The sequence below is a fragment of the Bidens hawaiensis genome, unplaced genomic scaffold (genome assembly GCF_021521415.1).
Source record: "Bidens hawaiensis isolate Kalapana, Puna unplaced genomic scaffold, B.hawaiensis_p1.1 tig00044853_1, whole genome shotgun sequence".
Lineage (NCBI taxonomy): Eukaryota > Viridiplantae > Streptophyta > Magnoliopsida > Asterales > Asteraceae > Bidens > Bidens hawaiensis.
Window position 1 is genome coordinate 1 of NW_027497981.1, and position 24800 is coordinate 24800.

General features: G+C 41.3%; 2 protein-coding genes across 2 annotated transcripts; both read left to right on the plus strand.

Moving 5' to 3' along the window:
- The first annotated feature begins 4763 nt into the window (after positions 1–4763).
- On the plus strand, positions 4764–5141 carry LOC143595270 (uncharacterized). The gene has a single exon (XM_077074330.1). It carries the CDS (start codon positions 4764–4766, stop codon positions 5139–5141), a length of 378 nt encoding a protein of 125 aa, XP_076930445.1.
- A 13143-nt stretch (positions 5142–18284) lies between these two features.
- On the plus strand, positions 18285–22583 carry LOC143595260 (BTB/POZ and TAZ domain-containing protein 1-like). Its single transcript, XM_077074322.1, has 5 exons — positions 18285–18418; positions 18511–18647; positions 19885–20188; positions 20520–20839; positions 22275–22583. Exons 1-5 carry the CDS (start codon positions 18305–18307, stop codon positions 22486–22488), a joined length of 1089 nt encoding a protein of 362 aa, XP_076930437.1. The 5' UTR covers positions 18285–18304; the 3' UTR covers positions 22489–22583.
- Positions 22584–24800: the final 2217 nt, after the last annotated feature.

A 24800-nucleotide genomic window follows, 5' to 3' on the forward strand; every position in this document is an offset into this window, starting at 1 on the left:
TAGGAGGAGTTACAGCTCAGAGAGGTTCCAATTTGGGAGATCCTGGGCGAATTATGAGAGATAATCGCCGGACTCACCTAGATTTGGACCTCGAAGAAAATTCAGGTGACTCAACCCCGGTGAAAACTCATACAACAAGCCATAGATCTGAGGGACTCTTGTCTCCAGATGAGTGGTTCCGTATCCAACAAGAGAGTTTGGCCGCCGAATATGGACGAAGGGTACGGAATGAACGACTTCATGCCCATACCCTAAGCTATGACGATCCTCCTATAGAGAAATTCCAAGGTTACGTCCTTGTCCTCGCATAAATATGTGAGTACCGTCTTACGAAGAAGAACTAGACGGACACGACTCGACATATCATCCGGGAGGTAGCTATTACAGCGGGGACAGTCGTTTCCTTCCATTTGGAGAGGCTAGTTACCCGCGATCGGCTATTCGCCACGCAGAATATTACAGCAATGCGGAACACGATTTCTCCAAACCATATCGCCCGGAATCATTCGCAGAAAAATCAAAGTTCATTCCGGCCATTGCGACAGCTCCGTTCCCGATAAACGCAAAAATACCAACATCCGTTGGGACATATAACGGGATGACGGACCCCAGTGATCACTTGCTGAGGTTCGAAGCAGTTGGAGGAGTCAGTGGTTGGACTCTTCCGTACTGGTGTCATATGTTCGCATTGACATTTACTGGAGCTGCACGAGAATGGTTTGAAAAATTACCTTGCGGACACATTAAGAGTTGGAAAGACTTTGTAGCAAAGTTCTCCCAACACTTTAGTCAGCAAAAGAAACACACTCGCGACCCGTCTGAAATACTTGATGTGGTAAGGCGAAATAATGAATCCATTGAAGATTTTATTACCCGTTTCAATAATGAGAGCCTTAATATTGGCGGGGTTAGTGAAGACATGCTGAGGGGATCATTCCGAAAAAACGTAAATAGTGACGCTTTGATTCGTACTCTAACCGGAAGAGACGGTATGCCCAAATCTTGGACGAAATCGTGACGTCAGCTAAGTTATTTGCAAGGAATGAGAAAACCTTGGGATCCGGCAATCAAAAACAAGTGCTAAAAGTCGAATTCCAAACTCCAAGACCAAATCGACAAGCCAAAGGGCCAATTTGGTCAAGACTGCAACCAAGTACAGAAGCACCAAAGCAATTTGATGCAAGATCATTGATTAGCAACAAGAACAAACGTAACTTTCCCGCACGTTCTTCCAATAACAGTTGGACTAAGTTGTCAAAATCTCCATCAGAAATACTCACAATCGAGAATCTGACTTTCCGCAAGCCTCAACCACTACCAAGGAAATCATTCCTTGACAGTAACAGACATTGTACGTACCATGATGACATAGGACACAACACAAACGAATGTGTGGCTTTAAGAAATGAAATAGAGGCAGCGGTAAAAAATGGGAAGTTAAACCATTTGGTCAAAAGTGTGCGACTAGGGGCTGGTAAACCTCCCGCAAAGGATAACTAGGGCCCGGCCAAAAGGCAGATAAAAGACTTGAATGTCCATATGATTCACGGAGGCCAACAGATCAGCGGAAAGAGGAAAGAATTTGAGGACGCAGAATGGAAGAATGAGCCCGTCATTTTTCCGCGTGTCAAAGGAGGACCATGCAATAAGAATCCTTTAATAATTACTGCCTTATTCGGACACTACCGGTCACAGTATGTGTTCTTCGACACCGGTAGTACGTCCGAGATTATGTATGAACAGTGCTTTGAACAGCTTGAGGAAGAGGATAAAGAACGATTGCGACCTATTCACGCACCCGTTTCTGGGTTTGTTGGGGGAAATAATGCACCCCGCGGGGTGTCATTACTTTCCTGGTCACACTTAGTGATGGAGTTCACTCAAGAACTGAAGAGGTTGAATTCTTAGTTTTACTAGCAACGTCTAAACATGATATTATCCTCTGGCGAGAGGCAATTGGTGACTTCAATGCTCACCCATCCACAGCTCACAGAGCAGTAGGGGTTCCGACCCGCACCGGTGTAGCAATAATTCGTGTTAATCGACATTGCTTCACAACCGAAAGCTCAAGACCGAGTAAGGTTTCGAAACAAAATCAGAGGACTGAGCCAGAGAAATGGGTACTTAACAAGAAATTCCCTGATCAAACAGTAATAATAGGGCCAGCCATCTCCGAAATTGTTCGAACCTTCTTAAAACAATTATTGACAAAGAATATCGACATCTTTGCGTGGCAAGCCGCGGACATGACAGGTGTCCCATGGAGGATGTGTATAGATTATAAAGATCTAAACAAGGCATGTCCGAAAGATTGTTATCCACTTCCGAAAATCGACTTAAAGGTAGACGCCGTGGCCCCATTCAAATTCAAGTGCTTCCTTGATGCCTACAAAGGGTATCACCAGATTCATATGACGGCTGGTGATGAGGATAAGACAGCTTTCCGCACCGACCAGGGCACATTCTGCTATAGAATGATGCCTTTCGGGTTAAAAAATGCGGGGGCCACGTATCAAAGGCTGATGGATCAAGCCTTCAATGGTCAGATAAGTCGAAACCTCGAAGTTTACATGGACGATTTAGTGATCAAAAGCATCGCAGAAGATCAAATGCTGAGGGACATAGAAGAAACTTTCGAAACACTGAGAAGTATCAACATGAAACTTAACCCAACAAAGTGTTCCTTCGGAATGGAAGAAGGGAAGTTCCTCGGGGTAATCGTTACAGGTGCGGGTTTCAAGGCTAATCCAGATAAGATACAAGCGGTAGCCCGCATGCCATCTCCCGCATCCCTCAAAGAAGTCCAAACACTTAACGGAAGATTGGTAGCATTAAACAGGTTTTTGGCAAACCACGCTGCTAAATCTTACCCGTTCATATCAACATTGAGGAATTGCCTCAATAAGGCACAGTTCAGATGGACTCCGGAAGCCGAGCAAGCATTCCAAGAAGTCAAGAAGTGTTTAATGGAATTACCCACGTTAACTGCTCCTCACGCGGGTGAACCATTAACGCTATATTTGTCGGCATCTGACATTGCCGTGGGGGCTGTCCTATTGACGGATAGGAAAAGTGTTCAAACTCCAATCTATTACGTCAGTAGAACATTATCAGACCCGGAAACAAGATATTCAATGTTGGAAAAACTGGTTTTGGCACTGGTTTATGCTGCCAGACGACTCCGCAGATATTTCCAGGGTTATCCCATCAACGTGTTAACCGGATACAAACTCAAGAACGTGTTGAGTAAGCCTGAATTGTCCGGCCGACTGGCAAAATGGGCCATTGAATTAGGTGAACACTCAATCGAGTACAAACCAAGGCCAGCTATCAAAGGGCAAGTACTAGCGGACTTCGTCACAGAAGTCCCGCAGCATAAAGAACAAGAGTGTCTGATCGAACAACAACCCCAAGCACCTCCGGAACAAGGACAAGTTTGGTCATTGTTTACGGATGGAGCTTCAAGCAGTGAAGGATCAGGTGCAGGCTTAAGGCTAGTCAACCCCGAGGGGCATGAATTTACATACGCCATCAAGTTAGACTTCAAGAGTACTAACAACGAGGCAGAATACGAAGCCTTCCTGGCAGGCCTGCGGATAGCGAAAAAGCTTGGGGTGAAACATTTGGAAGCGCGGGTGGATTCTATGCTAATTGTGGGACAAATAAATGGAACATATGAAGCAAAAAACGATGTCATGGCTTCTTATTTGTCACAAGCGAGGGTCTTGATCCGCCAATTTACTTCCTTCAACGTTATTCACATTAAAAGGAGTGAGAACAAATCGGCGGACGCTCTTAGCAAGTTAGCTTCAACGAATTTTGAGCATTTTGCTAAAGATATTCGTGTAGAATTCTTAGACCATCCATCCGTTCCCCAGAATCAAGTCTTGGTAATTCAAACAGGCGTCGAATCATGGATGACGCCAATTAAAGCTTACTTATCTTCCGGAGCACTTCCAGCTGGAAAAGCTGAAGCTCGGAAGATCAAACACAAAGCTTTGAATTACCAGATGATTAATGGCATCTTGTACCAAAGATCATTTCTTGGTCCGCTGTTACGTTGTGTGGACGCGGAAGGCGCAAATTACCTCATCCGGGAAATTCATGAAGGTATTTGTGGACTTCATGCGGGTCCAAGAATGATAGTTGCAAAAATCATGAACGCAGGGTATTACTTGCCTGGTATGCATTTAGACGCTGTGCAAGAAATCAGAAAGTGCGATTCTTGCCAGCGTCATACCCCAAATACCTTACGCCCAAAGAACGAATTGATTCCGGTAACATCTGCCTGACCGTTCCAGAAGTGGGCTATTGACATTATGGGACCTTTCCCAGAAGCTCCAGGACAAGTTAAATTCTTGCTAGTGGCCATCGATTACTTCACCAAGTGGGTAGAAGCCAAACCAGTTGCCTCGATAACGGCATCAACCGTAAAAAAGTTCCTTTGGGAATTCATTATTTGCCGGTTTGGCCTCCAACAAGAACTGGTAAGTGATAATGGGACCCAATTTGCTGACAACGGGTTACAGAATTGGTTAAAAAAACTTCAAGTCACTCAAGTCTTCACATCTGTAGCACACCCGCAAGCAAACGGTCAGGTCGAATGGACCAACCGAACTATCAAGGAAGGGATTAAAGCGAGGTAAGGTTCTAAACGAACGGGTTGGGTTGACGAATTGCCCCATGTACTTTGAGCCTTCCGCACCCAAAAGAACTATAGCAATCTGGAAACACCGTTTAGCCTAACCTATGGTACAGAAGCTATGATCCCAGCAGAAATCGGGATCCCATCCGCGAGGGTTCTGTTGATTAATGATAATGATCATGAACTCCGGATGAATCTCGATTTGCTTGAGGAAAGAAGAGAATTAGCATTGATCCGCAAACACAATTATAAGCGACAGCTTCAGAAATATTATAATTCGCGGGTCCAAGAATGCAAATTCGATTCGGGAGACTTTGTCTTCCGCGACAACGAGGCCTCCGGACAGGAGCCTCCGGGCAAGTTAGCCCCAACTTGGGAAGGACCTTACAGAATCAAACAAGTATTAACCAAAGGTGCCTACAAGTTGGAGAAATTAGATGGGACTGAGATTCCTCGGACGTGGAATGCAGCACAACTAAAGAAATGCTACATGTAGTGCTCCTATTTGTCTTTTATTTTCGGCATGCGCGCCCACATAGTACAGTAATTGTGTAATGCCAATGAATGAAAAATATTGAGTTAGTTCCACTTCATTCCGATAAGCTGTAATCTTTTATTGACAAAAACGAAGCACCGGATAGACACTTATATTATAGTACATAAGACAAAGTGCACCGGAAAGAAACAAAGACTTCTTATTAAACAGTCAAATGAGATTACAAGCAACGGAGATATTTACAAACAAAGGAATATACACTTATGGGGTGGCATCCTCATCTTCCGCAGTGTTTTTTAGCTTCGTCCCCTTCTTCATCATCAAGATCTAATAATTCTTTTAATCGATCGATGGCATCCTCCTTGTCCGCAAGCTCTTATATGTGATCGGAAAGGGAGAATTTCAGAGTGTCAAAATTTTTGGTTTTTTCGATGAGGATGGAAGCAGTATCTTTACCAGCCAAGATATAATCCTCCGGGATCCGGCCCTCAGAACCAAACTTGTATCCTTCTTCAAAACCCATCTGCCGGCCCACTTGTTTGGAAGCACGAAGAAGTATCGCAACGCAATTTCCAAGGTCATCACTATTGCGAACGTCAATAATAACCTGTTAAGTAAAACAAACATGTGTAAGCTTATACACATTTGAATTGATTATGTTAACAAACAGACTTGGTACCTTGGGAATCGCCGTCGACAAAAGCCATTTCCTATCCGTCTGAGCCCGGATAAGATCCATTTTGTGCTTAGCACACTCCATAGCTTGGTCTCGGCTCTTAGCATTAAGAGCAGACAAGCGCTTGTCTTTTGCTGCTGAGTCAGCCTGAAGGGTCTTTATCAGCTCAGCTTGGTCATCAAGCTGTTTCTGGATAACAGCCCTAGCTTCCTCAGCAGCAAGTTGTTCGGCTTTCGCCACCTCCATAGCCCGATGGCTATCCCAGGCATCTATTAACGCTTTAAGAGCTTCTTTCTTGGCGTCCAACAGTTTATGCTCAGTCTCTTCCAGTTCGTCGTTCATAGCCAACCAATCACGGCGTATCTCCTGATTGGTGGACACAGTGTTCGCCATGTGGTAAGAGTTGGAATCTAGAAGTTCCTGGCGGATGCGACGACGTTGTCGTTCCTGCTCTACGGGAGGAAGACTTTCGTGAAGATACTCCTGACAAACATCCGCATCGTTCAACACTGAGTTCCGACGCAACGACCAACGAGGATTATGCGGAGCAGTATCCTCCTCCACTCGGGATGAAGAAGCCTGCTCCCCATGCTTGAACACATTAACCCCCTTGATCCCGGAAGTGATACTCGTGGCGGGGGGGGGGGGGAGATACAGGAAGCTTCTCGAACTCACCAACCTCTTTTTCCCTGATGGGAGAAGAGTCTGATAGATTGATCGGTTCTTGAATATTGTTTAATGGAGAGGTTGGCGGAGTCGGAAGTTGTACAGTAGTTGAATCCTTGAAACCTGAAATCTCCAAGGCAAAGCTTTTTTAGCCATCAGTAAGTGACAAGGTCAAAATATAGCCATAATGGTTTAAAACTTACCTTTGGAGACATCTCGGGAAGACAGCTCTCGAAGACGAGCACCCAAGTCAAGAACCTAGGTCTTTCCCTTCTTCTTCTTCTTCTTGGGCGCGGCATCGGAAGGCGGCACTTTCCGCTTGCCAGCGACCTTAGAAGTACCCGCATCCAAAGCCTGAGGTCCACCCTCGACGGATTGAGGACCACCTTCCTCACCTGTTGTCGGGTCGGTGGTGGCCTTCGAATCTTGCTTACGGGTTAAACCTACAGTCGAAGATGAAGGGTTAGCAGCACCATTCGATAACTTCTCTTCACAGAGTGATGATTCTTCGCTGGACGAAAGAAGAACTACCACTCCGCTTGAAGTAACGGCGGTCACAGGTCGAGGTTGGAAAATACCTTCACACTTGGTGACAAACTCCTCACCTTGTGCGAACATCGCCTCGGAGACAAGGGGCTCCGGTGAAAGGGTTGTGGAAAAGACAAAGTTATTTCGCGTACGATCCAAAAATGGTATATCATGTTGAGTAATAGAACGGCGAACCATCATGCCTCCCATCTTGTCCACAAGCGTAGAAAGGGTCGTACCTTCACCTACAATCGAAGAACGTTAAAAAAGATACACCAGGAACCTGGAATATGACAAATAAACACTTACTCCCATCGGAATTCTCATAATAAGGTTCCAAGGAGGAAACGGCCACAAACGACTCATTCGGGCATGAACCATCGCCCCTTCGTGAATGGGACGCATGGGTGTTGGTGTCTTGGTCAAGGTGCTAAACCACTTGTGACCCTCATATTCAATAGCGGGAATTTCGGGCGCTTCGTCTTCCGGTTTCCGTTTTAACATGGTAAAAGGGATGACATCTTCCCGAATCCAAAAGAACTTGGATTTCCATCCGTGAACACTCCGGATCCATTCAAAACCAACTGGGCCCTTTCCAGTGGTAGCGAAACCATACCACCCATCACGATATGTCATTTTGTAGAAAATGGCAAACATGTTAACAGATGGTTCATAATTGTGGGATTGGCAGCAGAATTCGAAGTGACGAATTCTCAGCATCCCGAACAGGTGGATTTGGGATAAATGGAGCCCATACTTTTTTAATATAGACCGAACAAACTTCATCACGGGCAACCGGAAGTTACCCGTAGTAAAGTGGTCTAGGTATACGGCCATCTTCTTTGGCGGTGGCGCCGTTGCAATGGCCCCTTGGGTAGGACGTTCAGCCTCCCATTCCGGAGGGAAGCCGTACACATTTTTAACATCCTCGAAGTACTTCTCTTTAATATCACATCCAACTTCACTAATAGTCGGAGGACCCCTCTTCTGAGCAGCCATTATAATAAAGGGCAGATAACAGATATAAGAAGAAAAAGTTCTTTGATATGGGTAAAGGAGGAAATATGTTAATGATATGAATAGATTGAAGACATCAAGGCCTTTTTGTACTCATCGCAATTAATGCGACCGTCTGACTCACAGAGATAAGAGAAAAAATTTGAACCAAGGGATGACTGACACGTCAGGCGGGAGATTTGAAAAAGTGCTTACATGCTGTCAAAACAAGCGTTTTACACGTCATGTCAGCCACCGTCTAAAAACCTCTCTCCGCCACGTCATCAGTATTATCTACCCAACTTGCATAAGTTCAAAAATTCAAAGGAAAAGATATTCCACAACAGATATTATCAACATAGAGTTCCTTTTCATTAATATTCAAAACAGTGATTACAAAAACATGAAAAGAAATTACAAGTTTAGATTCTAACGCCTACACATAACCTAAGGGTTAGGAGGCCGCATTTTCCGGAGCAGTATAAGCCACGTCTTCCACCTTGTCATCATCAGATTTGTCGTCATCGGACTCATCATCATCAGATTCATCATCAATGTATACCCGCAATTGCTTCACACCATCTTCGGATGAAGCAAATTCCGGAAGCATATTTTGTAGCGGAAAGACAAGGTCGTCATACTTTTGAACCCGCATGCCAAGTTCTTGCTCCGCGTCAAGTCCGTGAAGAGGATGGTTTTCAATAGGTTGTCCGGATTGGGCGAATACCAATCCTTCGTTGAAGCCTTTTACCCGGCCAACCCCTTCAGAAGCGGTCGTCAAGTTCACAAAACAGTCAGTCAGCTCCGTACTTCTCTTAACATGACGGATGACCTATAAACGAAGCTTGTTAACACCATAAAAATAAGAATGCGAGAGTTAAGTAGTATCTAAGAGAAACTTACTGAGTCAAGACCACGGTTGAGGAAGTATTGCCTCTCGCGCTCAGCACGCTCCGCCCTGCCACGAAGTTCTTCTAATTCGGTGGAGGCGCGGGTGTCCGCTTCAGTCTGGGATTGCAAAAGGGAGTCATAAGCAGACTGCATCTCAACAATCGTTTTATCTTTCAGCTCAGCCTGCTCCCCTTGCAATTTCAAAGCTTCCTCGAGCTCTTGAATCCGGGCGTTTTGTCGAGACACTTCATCCTGCGCCTTCGATAATTCGTCCTTCTTCCTTTGAGTCTCAGCTCGGGAAGCCTCAAGGGTGGAATTAGACCTTTCACATGCCTCTTTCCACCGTTTCGCAGCATCAGCATTCCACTCCTTTTCCTTTTGGAGTGCAGCCTCAGTGTCGGTTTGTTTCCACCTAGCTGCACTCGCTGCCTTTCGATGCTCCTCGGTTTCCGCCTTGGCGACTTTCAAGGCCTCCGAAGCCGCACCAAGCTTCCCACCCATCGTTCGCCATTCTCGCAGAATTTCCTGACTACAAGCTAAGCTGTTAGTCAAAGAAACAGCCAAATCAGTATGAAGGTCTTGGCGGGAGCGAGTCCGTTGATACGCCATTTCAGCAGGCGGCATGCAGTGTTCAACGAAGATCATACAGGTCTTGGAGTTAGACACCCGAGACCCGTTGACAAGGTCCCAAGACGGGACAAACAAATCATAGTTTCCTCCCAACCGAACGTTCTCGAAATACTGGGAACTAGAAGTCCCGAGACGGACAGTAGTAAAAGAAGACTGTTGAGGTCCACCTTGTGAAGAACCCCCCCCCCCCAAGTCCCATGAACAGTTGGTCCCAAAAAGAATTCATCTTCCCCACCCGATGCAAAGGGCGAGGAAATAGGGTTGAATTGAGGACTGGAGTGAGGAGGAGGTTCATCAGCCCTGAAGCTTTCTTTAGTGACTTCAGTGTTATCTTGTTGAAAACCGGTGCCGTCCCCGCCTTCAAAAAGGTAATCCAATGACCCGGCGGTCATTGGTTGAACGTTAGACCCCTCCACAGTCATGTCGACAGGAGGGGTAACAAACTTCTCTGCCTCTTTCTCCGGAGGAGGCGACGGTTGCTTTTCAACATTTGGCATTGACAACCTATCAAACGCATGGCCTTCAGCAATAGACGGATCTGCAAGAGAAAGCTATAGTCAGACCACAATATCGAAAAACAACAAAGTAAACATACAATTACTTACCAGTAACCTTCCCTAGACGTTCCGCAAGGCTGGGCGGCAGTGGTTTACTCGGACGTTGTGTCCGGCGTTTCTTCGTTTTTGGCCCCTTCTCGGCGTCCGCAGCACTAGTACCTGCGTCACTCGCCTGAGAGACTTGGAAGGGCCTCTTCCGGTAAAGCTTTGCCAACAAATGAGAGACAGATGAAACTTCAGAAGCATCATCTGAGCTCTCCTCCTCAAGAATGGCAAAGTCATCGCTTGGAATGACGATTGCCCCATCGGAGGTCAGCATGTTAAGAGGGGGAGGGTTTAGAATGTACGCACCCGTTTCAAAGATGGCTTCCGAGATAATCGGTTCAGCACGAACTTTGACAGGAAAAAGAAAGTACCCGGGCTGTCTTCTCAAGGATAGGCGTGTCCTTTAAGTCACGAATAACCTTACCTACACAGCCTTTTCCATCATCTAGGTCGTTCAACATCGACCCATAACCTGGAAAACAAACGCAAACGTTAACAATGAGAACAAAAACATGGAAAGGCAAAGAAATAGGACATTAGAACTCACGCCCGTCTAGCCCAATAAAAACAGGCTCCATAAAGGGAGAAGGCTATAAGCGACTAATGCCCGCCCACACGAGGGCTTCCTCTGGGAGCGCCCGCATAGGTGTTGGCGAAGTAGTAAGTTTACGGAACCAGTCGCGTTTCTCATGAGTAGCTGGTGTGATGTCAATAAGAGCATCGTTCGGAGAACGACGAACCATGACCTCAGGCACCACATCCTCAGAAATCCAAAAGAATTTCTTCTTCCAATCCTTGGAAGTATCCTCGGTCACATTGCCGATAGTCCTATTCGGTTGGCTATGGCAAGTATACCATCCGTTCCGATTTGCCATTTTGTAAAAAACAGCGAATCGATCCAACCGAGGTACTAAGTCATGTACCATACACATGAACTCGAAATGACGAATTCACATGACGGCACGAGGATGGAGTTGGGATAAATGAATCCCAAACGCCTTGACCACTCGTTGAAAAAACTTTATGACAGGAAGGTGGAAATTCCCATGGACAAAGTAATCAGCGTACAAAGCCATCTTCCCAGGAGGTGGGAAACTGGCTATGGATCCAGCAGAAGGGAACTCTGGTTCCCATTCTGGTGGAATACCATAAGTCGTGATGAGAATCTGATACTCATCCAAGCCCCATCGGACTTCTATCTCGTCAACTTCAGATTGTACAGACGCCATGCGTAAACACTCGATGAGAAATATTCAGATTATTTCAAAGGAATCAAAAGGAAGATCAAAGGATTAAAGACAGAAAGCAAGTTCGAGTGCAGAATTCAAAGGCAATAAAACTTCAAAAAGAAGTTAACTCTCCCTATTTATACCCACCGCAATTAATGCGATGGGATATGAACAGAAGAGAGAGAAAAAACCGTCCAGTAACAGATCGCCACATCACGTGGGAAATTCGAAAAAGAGAAAAAGTGGTACAGTCGGGTACAATAACAACCGTCAAAAAAGTCCTGTCACTTGCGCATGCGCCTGCGAGTGGTCAACTTGTCATTTTTCATGATTATCCACAAACAACAATAGATATTTCTCACCAATTTGCAAAGTCAAAAACCCCCAAATCCACATTAAGTCCAGAATTTCACCCGCTTAAAGTACTTCACACTGAAGAAACACTGGTCTGGGGGGACTTATAGAGGTAGGGTACCAAAAAGACCCAAATACCTTTAAGTAATGACCGCGGGTCAATCAGAAGTCCCTCATAAGGCACCCGCGGGACATATAAACCATCCGCATAATCAGTTGAGGAAGAAACACCTTCATAGCGCGTGTGGAAGCATCATAGCACCCTCAAAGGTCATCCGCAAGAAGAAATATCCTTCCGCGTAGATGACCACAAAGTAGTGCTCCGGGGCAGCTGTCAATAACCAATTACCTTCTAGAAGATTTACCAAGATGCTTTCTTGGGCAATACGTGATCCTTCGGCCAATCAGCCAGTAACACCTGGCAAGGACGTTATAACCGTGCACATGGCCAATATTCTCCCATTAACCAATGAGAAAGTAACACGTGTCCAGGTTGTTATACATGCACATGCAACGTATAAGCTGAACCTATCACATAAGGACACGTGTACGGACGGTTATGCAGGTATCTTCTTAAGGGACAGCTGGCCCAATCACCTTCCCACACCCTTCGGCTATAAATACCCTCTCAATCATCATGAGGTATTCATTCACTCCCATTGTACTCTCTCAATTTACTTAAGTGCTTATCTTCTACAGAACAGTACTTATTCTCACGCCGGAGCCCGAAGGGTGGTTACGGGAAGCCCCCCCTCTTGTCCTTCCCGTAGCGAGCTCACGGTGTCTGTTTTGCAGGTGCTTATCATTGGACTTTAGGCAATTGGGTTCATATCGTGTTGGCAGTTAACCGTATCCTACCCTGTTGACTCATTGGATCCAGGACCCATTAGTGGGGAGAGGATCCGTGTTTCTTCATGGCACGTTAGTATCTACTACTTGGAGCTATATACGCTTGTTTATATTGTTTTGATAGCATAGCACATGAAAGGCAAAAGGGTAAATAGACTGTCAAAAAGGTCCTGAAAAATCTATGTCGTTAACAAGCGACTAGATCTCTAGAACACGTTTAAATGGTAATAATTGGTTCATGGCTAATCAAATGCAAAACAGGCTATACGGGTTAGGGCTGCGTTTTATAGGAACTAGTTCTATAATCGGGTTAGTTTTTAAACTTGGTTTATGATTCAAAACCAAATTGTTTACACTTCTAAGTAGAGGTGCAAAAAAAACCCGAACTCGTAACCGGACCGGAAAAAAAAACCCGGAACCGGTTTTTTTATACCTAGGTTCTTAATACTCGAACCCGACCCTACACGTAAGGTACAAATAGGGTATGCATTTTAGTACCAAAACCCGTACCCGAAACGGACCCGATTTGTACCCGTTAATACCCGAAAACCCGAACCGGTTCCATACTCGGAACCGGGTTCGAAACAAGCTTTTTCAAATACCCGATCTATACCCGAAATTACCCGAAAAATAACTGGAAAATACCCCAAAAATACCCTTAAAAAGTGCAACCTCTAAAAAATTCCAATCTATACCCATAAAAACCCGGAAAAAAATCCGAAGAACCCCGAACATATGATTTTTTCAATACCCAGAAATAGAGGCAAAAGGGTAAATAGACTGTCAAAAAGGTCCTGAAAAATCTATGTCGTTAACAAGCGACTAGATCTCTAGAACACGTTTAAATGGTAATAATTGGTTCATGGCTAATCAAATGCAAAACAGGCTATACGGGTTAGGGCTGCGTTTTATAGGAACTAGTTCTATAATCGGGTTAGTTTTTAAACTTGGTTTATGATTCAAAACCAAATTGTTTACACTTCTAAGTAGAGGTGCAAAAAAAACCCGAACTCGTAACCGGACCGGAAAAAAAAACCCGGAACCGGTTTTTTTATACCTAGGTTCTTAATACTCGAACCCGACCCTACACGTAAGGTACAAATAGGGTATGCATTTTAGTACCAAAACCCGTACCCGAAACGGACCCGATTTGTACCCGTTAATACCCGAAAACCCGAACCGGTTCCATACTCGGAACCGGGTTCGAAACAAGCTTTTTCAAATACCCGATCTATACCCGAAATTACCCGAAAAATAACTGGAAAATACCCCAAAAATACCCTTAAAAAGTGCAACCTCTAAAAAATTCCAATCTATACCCATAAAAACCCGGAAAAAAATCCGAAGAACCCCGAACATATGATTTTTTCAATACCCAGAAATAGAGGCAAAAGGGTAAATAGACTGTCAAAAAGGTCCTGAAAAATCTATGTCGTTAACAAGCGACTAGATCTCTAGAACACGTTTAAATGGTAATAATTGGTTCATGGCTAATCAAATGCAAAACAGGCTATACGGGTTAGGGCTGCGTTTTATAGGAACTAGTTCTATAATCGGGTTAGTTTTTAAACTTGGTTTATGATTCAAAACCAAATTGTTTACACTTCTAAGTAGAGGTGCAAAAAAAACCCGAACTCGTAACCGGACCGGAAAAAAAAACCCGGAACCGGTTTTTTTATACCTAGGTTCTTAATACTCGAACCCGACCCTACACGTAAGGTACAAATAGGGTATGCATTTTAGTACCAAAACCCGTACCCGAAACGGACCCGATTTGTACCCGTTAATACCCGAAAACCCGAACCGGTTCCATACTCGGAACCGGGTTCGAAACAAGCTTTTTCAAATACCCGATCTATACCCGAAATTACCCGAAAAATAACTGGAAAATACCCCAAAAATAACCTTAAAAAGTGCAACCTCTAAAAAATTCCAATCTATACCCATAAAAACCCGGAAAAAAATCCGAAGAACCCCGAACATATGATTTTTTCAATACCCAGAAATAGGGTATTCAAATACCCGTCCCGAACCCGATACATAGGGTATGGTTTTTAGAGGCAATACCCGGACCCGAACCTGGCCCGGGTATTGCTAATACCCGATCATACCCGAACCCAGGTTTTTCTAATACCCGATTTGTGCACTCTACTTCTAAGAGTATGCAGTCCTTTATTTTTCTTTCGATTTGTGTGTTTAGCCCAGTAAGCCCGATAAACACCCGAGATAGCCCAACTAAACCCAATAAACACTTTGGCCCGATTTAGTCATGACACCCATTTTTATCCGTAACCTCCGACCTCCGTATTTATAATTTTGGAATCCAAACATTAAAATTCTGAAACTTCAATTAATTAGGTTGCAAATCTAACAACACTTTTACACAACAATTTTTCTTATATTATTTCCAAATTAAACATATAAGACATCATATACACCATTATTTCCAAATTAAACATATGAGATCGATATCCAAGCCGGTTTCATGGGTTGTAAGCCGGGTAGAATCCCGTTTACTTATCTTGGGATTATGGTTGGAGCTAACATGAATAGGGTGGTTAATTGGGAACCGGTTGTGTCCAAGTTCAAGAAGAGGCTTTCTAAATGGAAAGTTAATTCGTTATCTATTGCTGGTCGGTTAACCCTTATTAAATCGGTGCTGGATAGTCTTCCCACTTATTACTTTTCGTTTTTTAAGGCACCCAAGAAGGTTACCAATGATTTAGAAGCTTTGATGAGAAGGTTCTTATGGGGAGGTTCGGATGAAGTGAGGAAGATGTCTTGGGTGGCTTGGGAGGTAGTCACCAAACCTATAAAAGAAGGGGGTTTAGGTATCGCTCGTTTAGAGGTTAATAATCAAGCGCTGATTACTAAATGGCTTGGGAGATTTCTAAATGACCAGCACGCGATGTGGAGAAGAGTAGTGTTGTCTATTCACGGGACCTCGCGCTGTTGGGGGCTTGCTCCGGTTAATAATGGGGTTCCCGGGGTTTGGAAGAATTGTGTTATGTTCTGGAACAAATTTAAGGTTGATGGTGTGGGTTTTAATAGAGTGATCCGGGCCACAGTCGGGAATGGTCGCCAAGTTAGGTTTTGGACGGATTTGTGGTTGGGTTCGGCGCCGGTTATGGACAAGTATCCGTCCTTATATGCGGTAGAAAAACATAAAAATGTCTTGTTAGCTGATCGGTTGGTGGTCACTGGATCTTCTCGTCGCATTGTGTGGGATTGGCTTAGAGCTCCTTGCTCCCATCAGGAGGTCAGCGAGAAGCAGGAGTTGGAAGATCTCCTTCAAGGGGTGGTGATGGTTGACCGTGAAGATTCATGGTCTTGGGCGGTTGGTAGCTGCAAAGAGTTTGAGGTTTCGGCGATTAAAAGATGGATGGTGCGGTCCGTTGTGGACGCTGGGAGTTCCAGTTTCCAATGGAGCGATTGGGTCCCGAAAAAATGTAATATTTTTATGTGGAGGGCCGTTCAGGATAGCCTTCCAACCAAGCAGGCTTTAGCTAGACGTCATTTGTATTGTGATGATCATAGTTGCGCTTTATGTGAGAGTAATGAGGAATCGCTCGAGCACTTGTTAACCGGGTGTTCCATTTCTATGGCCGTTTGGAATGCGATTGGTTCATGGTGCAACATCCCTAGACTATTTGTTTTTCATGTCAATGATTTGGTGGAAGTGCATAAGGTTTGTGGTGCGACGGGGAATAAAAGGTTGATTATTCATGGAATTGTCATCATTACTTGTTGGAGGATTTGGCGGGCTAGGAATGAAAAGATTTTTTCGGGCAAGAGCACTAACGTGGCAGAAATGGTTGCGGATATAAAATCTTTGGGTTTTCTTTGGTACAAAAATAGATCTAAGATAGGGGTGGTGGATTGAAAAAATTGGTGTTTATTTGATGTAACGTGATTGTTGGTTTTGGTTTTTGGATTTCAGCGTCTTTCTCCGTCTTGGTGATAGTCGTTGGTTGTGTCTTTTTTTAATGAAAGTCAATTTTCAAAAAAAAAAAAAATATACACCATTGTTTTCCAAACGGCCACATCATTGCTAACCTATTAAAAGAGGTGCCATTTAATCACACTTTTTAATTAAAAACTGTATTTTAAAAGCCTAACTTTCTTTAATTACATTTAGTGACGGTTTAAAAGCCTAATTTTTTTTCAAGAGCATTAAACAAAGAACATGTTTATTGATGGTTTATATATCGAACACTTTGAAATGTAAACACGACACTTAACGATATGTAGTTAAACAAGTTTGGGTTTGGACTTAACTAATTCCGTGTCTTAAACATGTTCACATGTTTAAGATCTGTTTAAATAGGTTAATCATCTGCTAACCTGTTAATGACCTTTTATATTTTTTGTTTTTCTTTAAATAAAATATATGCACTACTTAGTGGATGCTATGATTTGATTTAAAACCTTTCTGAATTTTTGCTTCAAGTATGTTAAGAATTATATAATAATTAAGACTTTTATGAATTTTGACAACTTCTGTCTCACTATAAATTAATGTGATATTTTCGTTTCACTAAACAGGTCGTGCTATGTAACATACTTTTAAACATGTTTGTGTCTTAGGGGTTGTTTGGCAAGTGCTAACCATTAAGTGCTGAACCATTAAGAGGTCTGAATGATTAAGAGGGCTGAACCACTAAGATCTGAACAAGTTAAAGTCTGTTTGGTTGGACATCTGAATAACTGTACAAAATGACTATCTTACCCTCTGAACTATTTTATGCTAAATGAACTGTATCTTTTTGTTTAAAACTAAAAGGAAAAGACAAAAATCATAGAAAATTCAAATTGCACATTATTACTTCAAAATTCATGGAAACATACTAAAATCCAAATAGAAATTAATACTTGTTTACAATTTTAATTTTATTAATTTGAAATTAGTCGAGTAGTTATCTCGTCACGCAAAGTAGTCATATACTCAACACCTTGTGAACCCCATTCTATGTCATGAACGAACTCGCCATCACTTTCATCGCCTTGTATTTCAGAAAAGATGGTGTTCTCATCATAGTCCAAAAATAATTGATCATGGATATTGCATTTCCTTATAAAGTTATGGACAGCAAAACATGCAATCACTATGTCTCTTTGTATTGGAAAAGAAAAGGGAGCAATTCTCTTTAGGATTGGGAATCTAGCCTTCAAAACGGCATATGTGCGCTCGATAACATTTCCGAGTTAAGGGCTGGGAGGGATAGTAGATGAGAAAGACTGATTGGCAAGCAGCACTGCAGCAGCACCGAAATGGAATGAGGTAGGCTGATTGGAAGGTTGAGGTTGGGGAGGGATAACAGATGAAGAAGAAGCGTGTATTAGGTTAGGGTTATTGTTGTCCATGTTCTCATTCTGACTCTTTATGTATCTGAGCGATTCAGATGTTTAATTTTTCATTCAGATGAAATTTTTAAACAAAACAAACGGTCTGAATCTGACCGATTCAGATGTTCAGGTCTGAATGGTACCATTAGGAGCTGAAACAAACAACCCCTTATAGTCTTAAATACTTAATGCAACGTAAGAAATTAAATTACGTGAAGTAGTTGGAATTGAATCGAATTGTCAAAACATTTCTTCAAGGACTAAACATGCACACTTTTATCAATCATGGTTGGCTTGGAGCTGTCTATAAATAAAGTGAGACATCACAACTAACATAACCTCTAAAACCTTGGCTAGCTATCACAACTGTATCTGCCGTTAATAATTTCTAGCATCATGTATAGCATATCGCCATCCGACGATGTTAATTCCGGTGATCTTACGACCGAGAACTATATCCAGATTACAACGTCTGGTGGTCGAAGTATTCCGGTACACGCTAACATTCTGGTAATATACATATATTCATTGTCTCTCGTAGTTTTGAGATCCTGCTTATTGTATTTTAATGAAATTATGATTTGGTTGCTATGTGCATTCAGGCATCGGCTTCGACGGTGTTCGAAAGCATAATTGATAGGCCACGTAATAAGCATCGAATCTCTGAGAAAAGTATTCCGATCCTTGGCGTTCCGTGTGACGCCGTGGAGGTGTTCGTCGGATTTCTTTGTTCCGGCAAGTGAGTTCCCAGCCATTTTATTCATTTACTGGTCATGCTATAGCTACACCATTCCAATTTGGTTTCATACAATCCAACGGCCGGTCTACAAACACTCGTTTTGATAAAAAAGAAAAAGAAAATCAAACTTAGAAAATGCTGTTTAGAATGTCAGTTTGAACAATATTTGAACGGCTGTTATAACCATTTGGGATCGAATTTTGAAAATTATTGGTTAAAATGTCCGTTTGGTCGATATCTGTTTTGACCATAGATAGTCAAACTTTGAAATTTTTTTAACCGTCTAAATTGTATGGGATTAGATGTCAAACGCATGTTTTATAACCATTATTTTATATATTTGGAGGATTTATTTACATGCTAGCCGTTGAATATAATATTTATTCAAGTGAGTTCCCAATCATTTTATCTAATTTAACACTATCAAACGGCCATTCATCAAACACTTAAAACGATTGTTTGATTAAAAAATGTGAACTTAGAAATTATTGGTTTAAAAGTTTTCACAACATCCAGATGATCATTCTAACAAAATGGGTCAAACTTTAAAAATTATTAGTCGGTCGTCTGAACAATTTTTGGGATTGTTGTTGTAGTCATACGCGATAAACTTTAAAATTTTTGATCAAAATGACCGTTCATCTGCTATAAAAAAATTTGTTTGAAGCAGTGTGAGATTAGATATTAAACGATGTATATATTATAGTATATACTCCCCCGTCTCATTATAAGTGTCATAGTTTGAATTTTCAAGTCTTTCTTTTCAACGTTGACCGTAAATATTTTTGTTCATGTCATATAGTACTTGATGAAAATTATATCAATGTAAAATACGTTTAAAACCCAATCCATTCATATATTTTACATCAAGTATTATATAACACAAACAAAAATATTGTCGGTCAAAGTTAAACAAGAAAGACTAGAAAAATCAAACTCTGACACTTATAATGAGACGGATGGAGTATTATAGACCCCAATAATAATAATAATTATTTTATGTATTTGGAGGATTAAATTACTTACATGCTAGCCGTAGAATATAGTAATATTTGTTCAAAAACATCTGCACCGTCCAACCTTTCTACACCTTACACATCTGCCACCGCCCATAAGCGATGGTTGAAACTTACTCCACCGCCGGCCACCGGTTGTTCCGGTAATATTTGAACAAATCAACGCCACCAAATATTAATATAATAATAAAAACAAGTAATATATATTATTGAGATGACAGGTGCACGGAGGAAGATATGGAAAACTACGGGGTTCATCTACTGGCCCTATCACATGTATACCTGGTCCCACAACTCAAATCGCAGTGCACCAAGGCCTTGATCCAACGGTTATCAATTCATAACGTAGTTGATGCGCTTCAACTTGCGAGGCTATGTGACGCACCTGATCTCTACCTCAAATGCATGAAGCTCGTGTCTAATAGCTTTTATGCCGTTGAAAAAACTGAAGGCTGGAAATTTGTTCAAAACCATGATCCTTTCCTTGAACTCGAGATTCTCCAGTTCATCGATGATACTGAATCGGTACGTACTGAATACTAGTCACTTTCCATTTCGTTTGCCTTGAAAATTACCTTGGGCATTACTTAAATTGTGTCGGGTTGGAGTATTGTGACACTTAAAACGTATCAAACAGGTTGGTGGGTATAATCAAATAAGTCAACCAAAACACGACTTGTTTATAAAGTAGGTTAGATATATACCAACACAAAACTAGATTATTTTCGAGTCACGCGGAAGTTGTCAACCACTAGGTTCCAAAGTCTTTTACCATAACCATAAGTTTTCCAGTAAAAGTTCTTATGGTAAAGAAAAGATCAAACTGAAATTTGATCTGTTCAATATTAATTTTCAGAGGATGAAGATGAGCAGGAAGAAGATAAAAGAACAAAACATGTATTTTCAGCTGAGTGAAGCCATGGATTGTTTGGAGCACATTTGTACCGAAGGTTGCATAAACGTCGGACCACACGACAAGGAACCGAGTAAGAAGATGACCCCATGTAACAAGTTTTCAACATGTCAAGGCCTGCAACTCTCAATCCAACATTTCATGAACTGCAAAAAAAGAATCAATGGAGTCTGTGTTCGGTGCAAAAGGATGTGGCAACTCTTCAAACTCCATGCATCCATATGCAAATCACCTGACTCTACATGTAGAGTTCCTCTTTGCGGGTAACAAATCATTCTTTCTTGATTTAAGTCGGTACATACTCGTAATAGCTGTAATGGGTGAGATAGATTTGACCCGAATGGGATCGGGCATGGGCGGACCTACGTGTTAGGTTGGGGTTGGGGGGGTTACTTTAATATTTATTTTTCCTTTTTGGTGTTATTATTTGTATGGGAAAATCTCGATCGCACTCATTAAAATTAGCGTTAAGTCATGATGTCGACCTAAGAAAATAATTTTTGGGTCCGCCATGGAAAGGATTTGGGTTCTAGAAGATAAAATTTTGCATGTGAAGAAAGAGTGGTTACAAAGTTAATTAGGTGCCATATTGCAATAATGTTGATGGCAAAATGCATTCATGTAGAGAGGTAGCTACCTTAAAAAGCATGCAACTTGTGTTTCAGTCAACTACTTTATGAGATGTTCATATTCAAAAAAGGACAAAAACAATAACATATGATTTCAGAGCATTCACAACAACAAACTCATGCAAACCATCATATCATCATCACATCATATTTCAAACTTTTTTCAAAAACCCTCATTTTTTTCACAACAACAAATCTTCAAAGACCTTATTAAAAAAATATTAAATATGTATGCATATGTGTAATATTATATGATATGGGTGTGTAAGAGAGAGAGAGGGGACCCATACTCCAAGTTTGCAAATTCAAACTTAGAAAAATCCTTAATTCTTCACAATGGTGAAGTTTGGCTCCTTCAAAGTTTACAAGTTAGCCACATAGATTTGGACATTGGGGTGTGTAGCCCATTGTGAATGCTTTTATGAGAGGCAACTTGAACCCGACCAACATACTACATTTATACAAATAGAATTTAATCCTCCTATATTCATTTATATTTGACATTTTGCTTATCATCTTTCAATTTATAAGCCATGTTTTTCATTTTGGCTATTGTCGACTTAAATTAACTTTCAAGGCGTAGCGTACCCGTAATCGCTTATTTCCATCTTATTATTGGCAAACTATTTACGGTGTCTCATGAATATTCTAGGAAGGGTTTTTCGTAGACATTAAAATGAAAGTTGATCCCACATGATTTTTTTCTTTGATTTTTATAACGTATCACATATGAAGTATGAACTCATTATTAAGAAGGCAGCTGGTCTTTTATAAAGTTCTCTTTACATGTTGGGTGCTCAACTGTGCATGTGTAATTGTGTATGGTAGTTAATAAGATCAAGTCACTTTTTAGTAGCTTAAACTAGATATGTTAGTTATGTTTATTGTCGAATGAAATGAAAGAGATTATTTGATATTCCGTATTTATGACTGATTTAACATAACATACATTAAGTAACTGAATTGTTATGACAAGTATATATGACATTATACATATAAGGTTAGGTTTTGAATGTGACCCATCATGAATTGTATTTAATTTGACCGAGCCATTTCATTAATATTGTAGGCGATTCAAGACACGATGTAGAGAGGAAAAGAAGAGGAGGAAGAAGAAGAAGGAAGAGGTACGATGGGAGTTATTGGTTCAAAAAGTGGTGTTAGCAAAAGCCACGTCGTCTTTATTGTTGCCCAAGAGAAAAAGGATGGAAGAAGAGCCAACACCGGTATGCGGGGATGCCAATGAGAATAATAGTTATGGCATAATAAATTTAGTTTGTTGACTATAGCAATCAATGAATAGTTTGATTATATTTCTTTCTAGGAAATAGCAAAAGCATGTGTTTGTATATCTTGGGTGTGGGCATACCATACATATTTATATATATTGTATCATTGTTATATTTTTGAATTTTTTTTCAAGTGGTAATGGAGAAATACTTTTATGGTTTTAACTTTTAATCTATTATAAATCCACATACGGTTTTAGTTTGATGGCAATTGTTGATATTCAAGAACTTCTTATCAAAGTTTAAAAGAATTAAGATTCTTCTTATGTTCAAACATCAGATCGAGTTTGGAACTATCTAATTTTGTTATTCTTATGCACTAGATGAATCTTCTATCAGTTGTGAACATGCTGAATTCATAATGAATACATGTGAAGTTTGGTGACTAGGATCGATAAACACAAAAATATATATTTAGATCATAAGCTCGATCTTTGTAATTTTCATTAGCTCGGAAATTACAATACTCAAATCTCTTAAAGATATAACCCACAAGCTCGGGTATATATACTAGTTTAAATATGAAAACATAATTAGACTAAAATACAAACTACTTATCATACTCAAATATTTTTTTTTTCATTTTGTAAGATATTTCATTATATAGAAACATAGATATTACATCAACATAGCAGGTAGGCGGGCAACAAGCTGCGCCGCCACCTCTTTCTGAATTGCAAACCCTAACCTGCTAAAGACATACCCCTGCCCCTTTGGAGTCGACACATTGCTATGCACAACCCGTTGGACCCTGGTTAGGAAACGGATAGCTTCCGGTGCCAAGGAGCCAAAGGTATCAAAAGCCAAAGGGACAAAAACATGTTGGTTCTCTTCGCAGGCTTTAGCATGTTTCTCCACCTTCTTCGTTTCAGCCCTTTTCAAAGCTTGCTCAGCTACAAACCCATTATCCCTTAAACCAGCTAAGGGAGATGCCCCTGTGAGGTCAACACAAGCGTGTTTTCCCCCGGCCCAACCAAAGACGAGCAAATCTGCCGGTCGTAGAGTGGATCTCCCTTCTGTGGGGTCTGTAAGGAAGTTTACGGGGGCTTCCTTTTTAGCTGATATCCCAGCTCGCCTTAAGATGTCCCAAAGAATGTCCCGCACCCAATCATGTCGGTATTTGAACCCAGGCATCTCCTTGCAATGAACCGCATGCTCTCGGCACTCAAATACTAATTAGTAAAAACATATTTAAATAATAATTAATAAATAAATTCCTTGTTGTCCAAGTCATTCGCTCGACTTGTTCACCAAATAATTTATTCCATGTTAACCAAGTCGCGTGCTCAACTTGATAAACAAGACACCAACTCATCATAGGCTCGATGAGTCGGCCCAACAGAAATTACGTCCAACAACATGATCATCAGTATCAACGTGTTCTTATAAGTATTCGTCCAAACTCTCGGTCTACAGGGTAACAAAATATTAAGCTTTCTGCAAAATAAAAAAATAATCTTTTTTTTTAAGTGTAGTAGTTGTACCCAGGAATATTTGACAAAATTGTTTTTGTTGAATCATCTTTTCTTGAGATTGACATTAAACTATATTATTCCCCGTGCCAACTTTCTTTAAATACAAGACCCTAAACCTACCAACTTTGAAATGTAGTGTTAAACAAATGCTAACATGTTATTTATTTTTAGTGCTCTCCTTGTGATTTAATGACGGGCTATTAGTATATAAATCTATATATATTAGCATGATTTTACATGTAAAATTAATTTCTTTCACCATTAACATATTAAAGTTTCCTAATGTCTTTAAATACATACTGAATTCAAAAATAATTATTTAAAATGACATAATTAGATGTTTAAGCTGATTTGAGTGTGATGGACATTCCAGGCATGAGGGTGATGGTTGATGCTTGAGATCTTTATGCCTTCCGATTACAAACATGACTTAGTTTTTCCTATAGTAGCGGGCTTCCTTCTTGAAGTTGCTCATGAGTGAAGCCTAGAACGTTTAAATCGGTATGGATATTATGAATGTTTGAGTGCTTGAACACATACCATCCCCTCAACCCAGTTTTGTGTTGTTTGCGGATGTTGCTTTATAAAGCAACCCGAAACCCCCTCAACTGATCATAATGTTTGCTTGATCGAAACCCTCACGTACGTGTTTTTACGACATAAGAGATGCTTGATGTCTTTTGCATATTGTTTAGGACAATATGACTCCATGCCTGGGGTAATGCTAGACAAGTGAAGTGATCCCAAGTTCCCAACTCCAAAATATAACCCCAGGATTGGTCCAAGAATCATTGTCAATGTCATGTCTAGGCCTTGAAGGAGAAGAATGTT

Excerpts from the sequence above, each read along its gene's own strand:
- LOC143595270 (XM_077074330.1), top strand. The coding sequence starts at position 4,764 with ATGATCCCAGCAGAAATCGGGATCCCATCCGCGAGGGTTCTGTTGATT.
- LOC143595260 (XM_077074322.1), top strand. The coding sequence starts at position 18,305 with ATGTATAGCATATCGCCATCCGACGATGTTAATTCCGGTGATCTTACG. Across the intron at positions 18,419-18,510 it reads CGGTACACGCTAACATTCTG|GCATCGGCTTCGACGGTGTT; the intron begins GTAATATACATA and ends ATGTGCATTCAG. Across the intron at positions 20,189-20,519 it reads TCATCGATGATACTGAATCG|AGGATGAAGATGAGCAGGAA; the intron begins GTACGTACTGAA and ends ATTAATTTTCAG.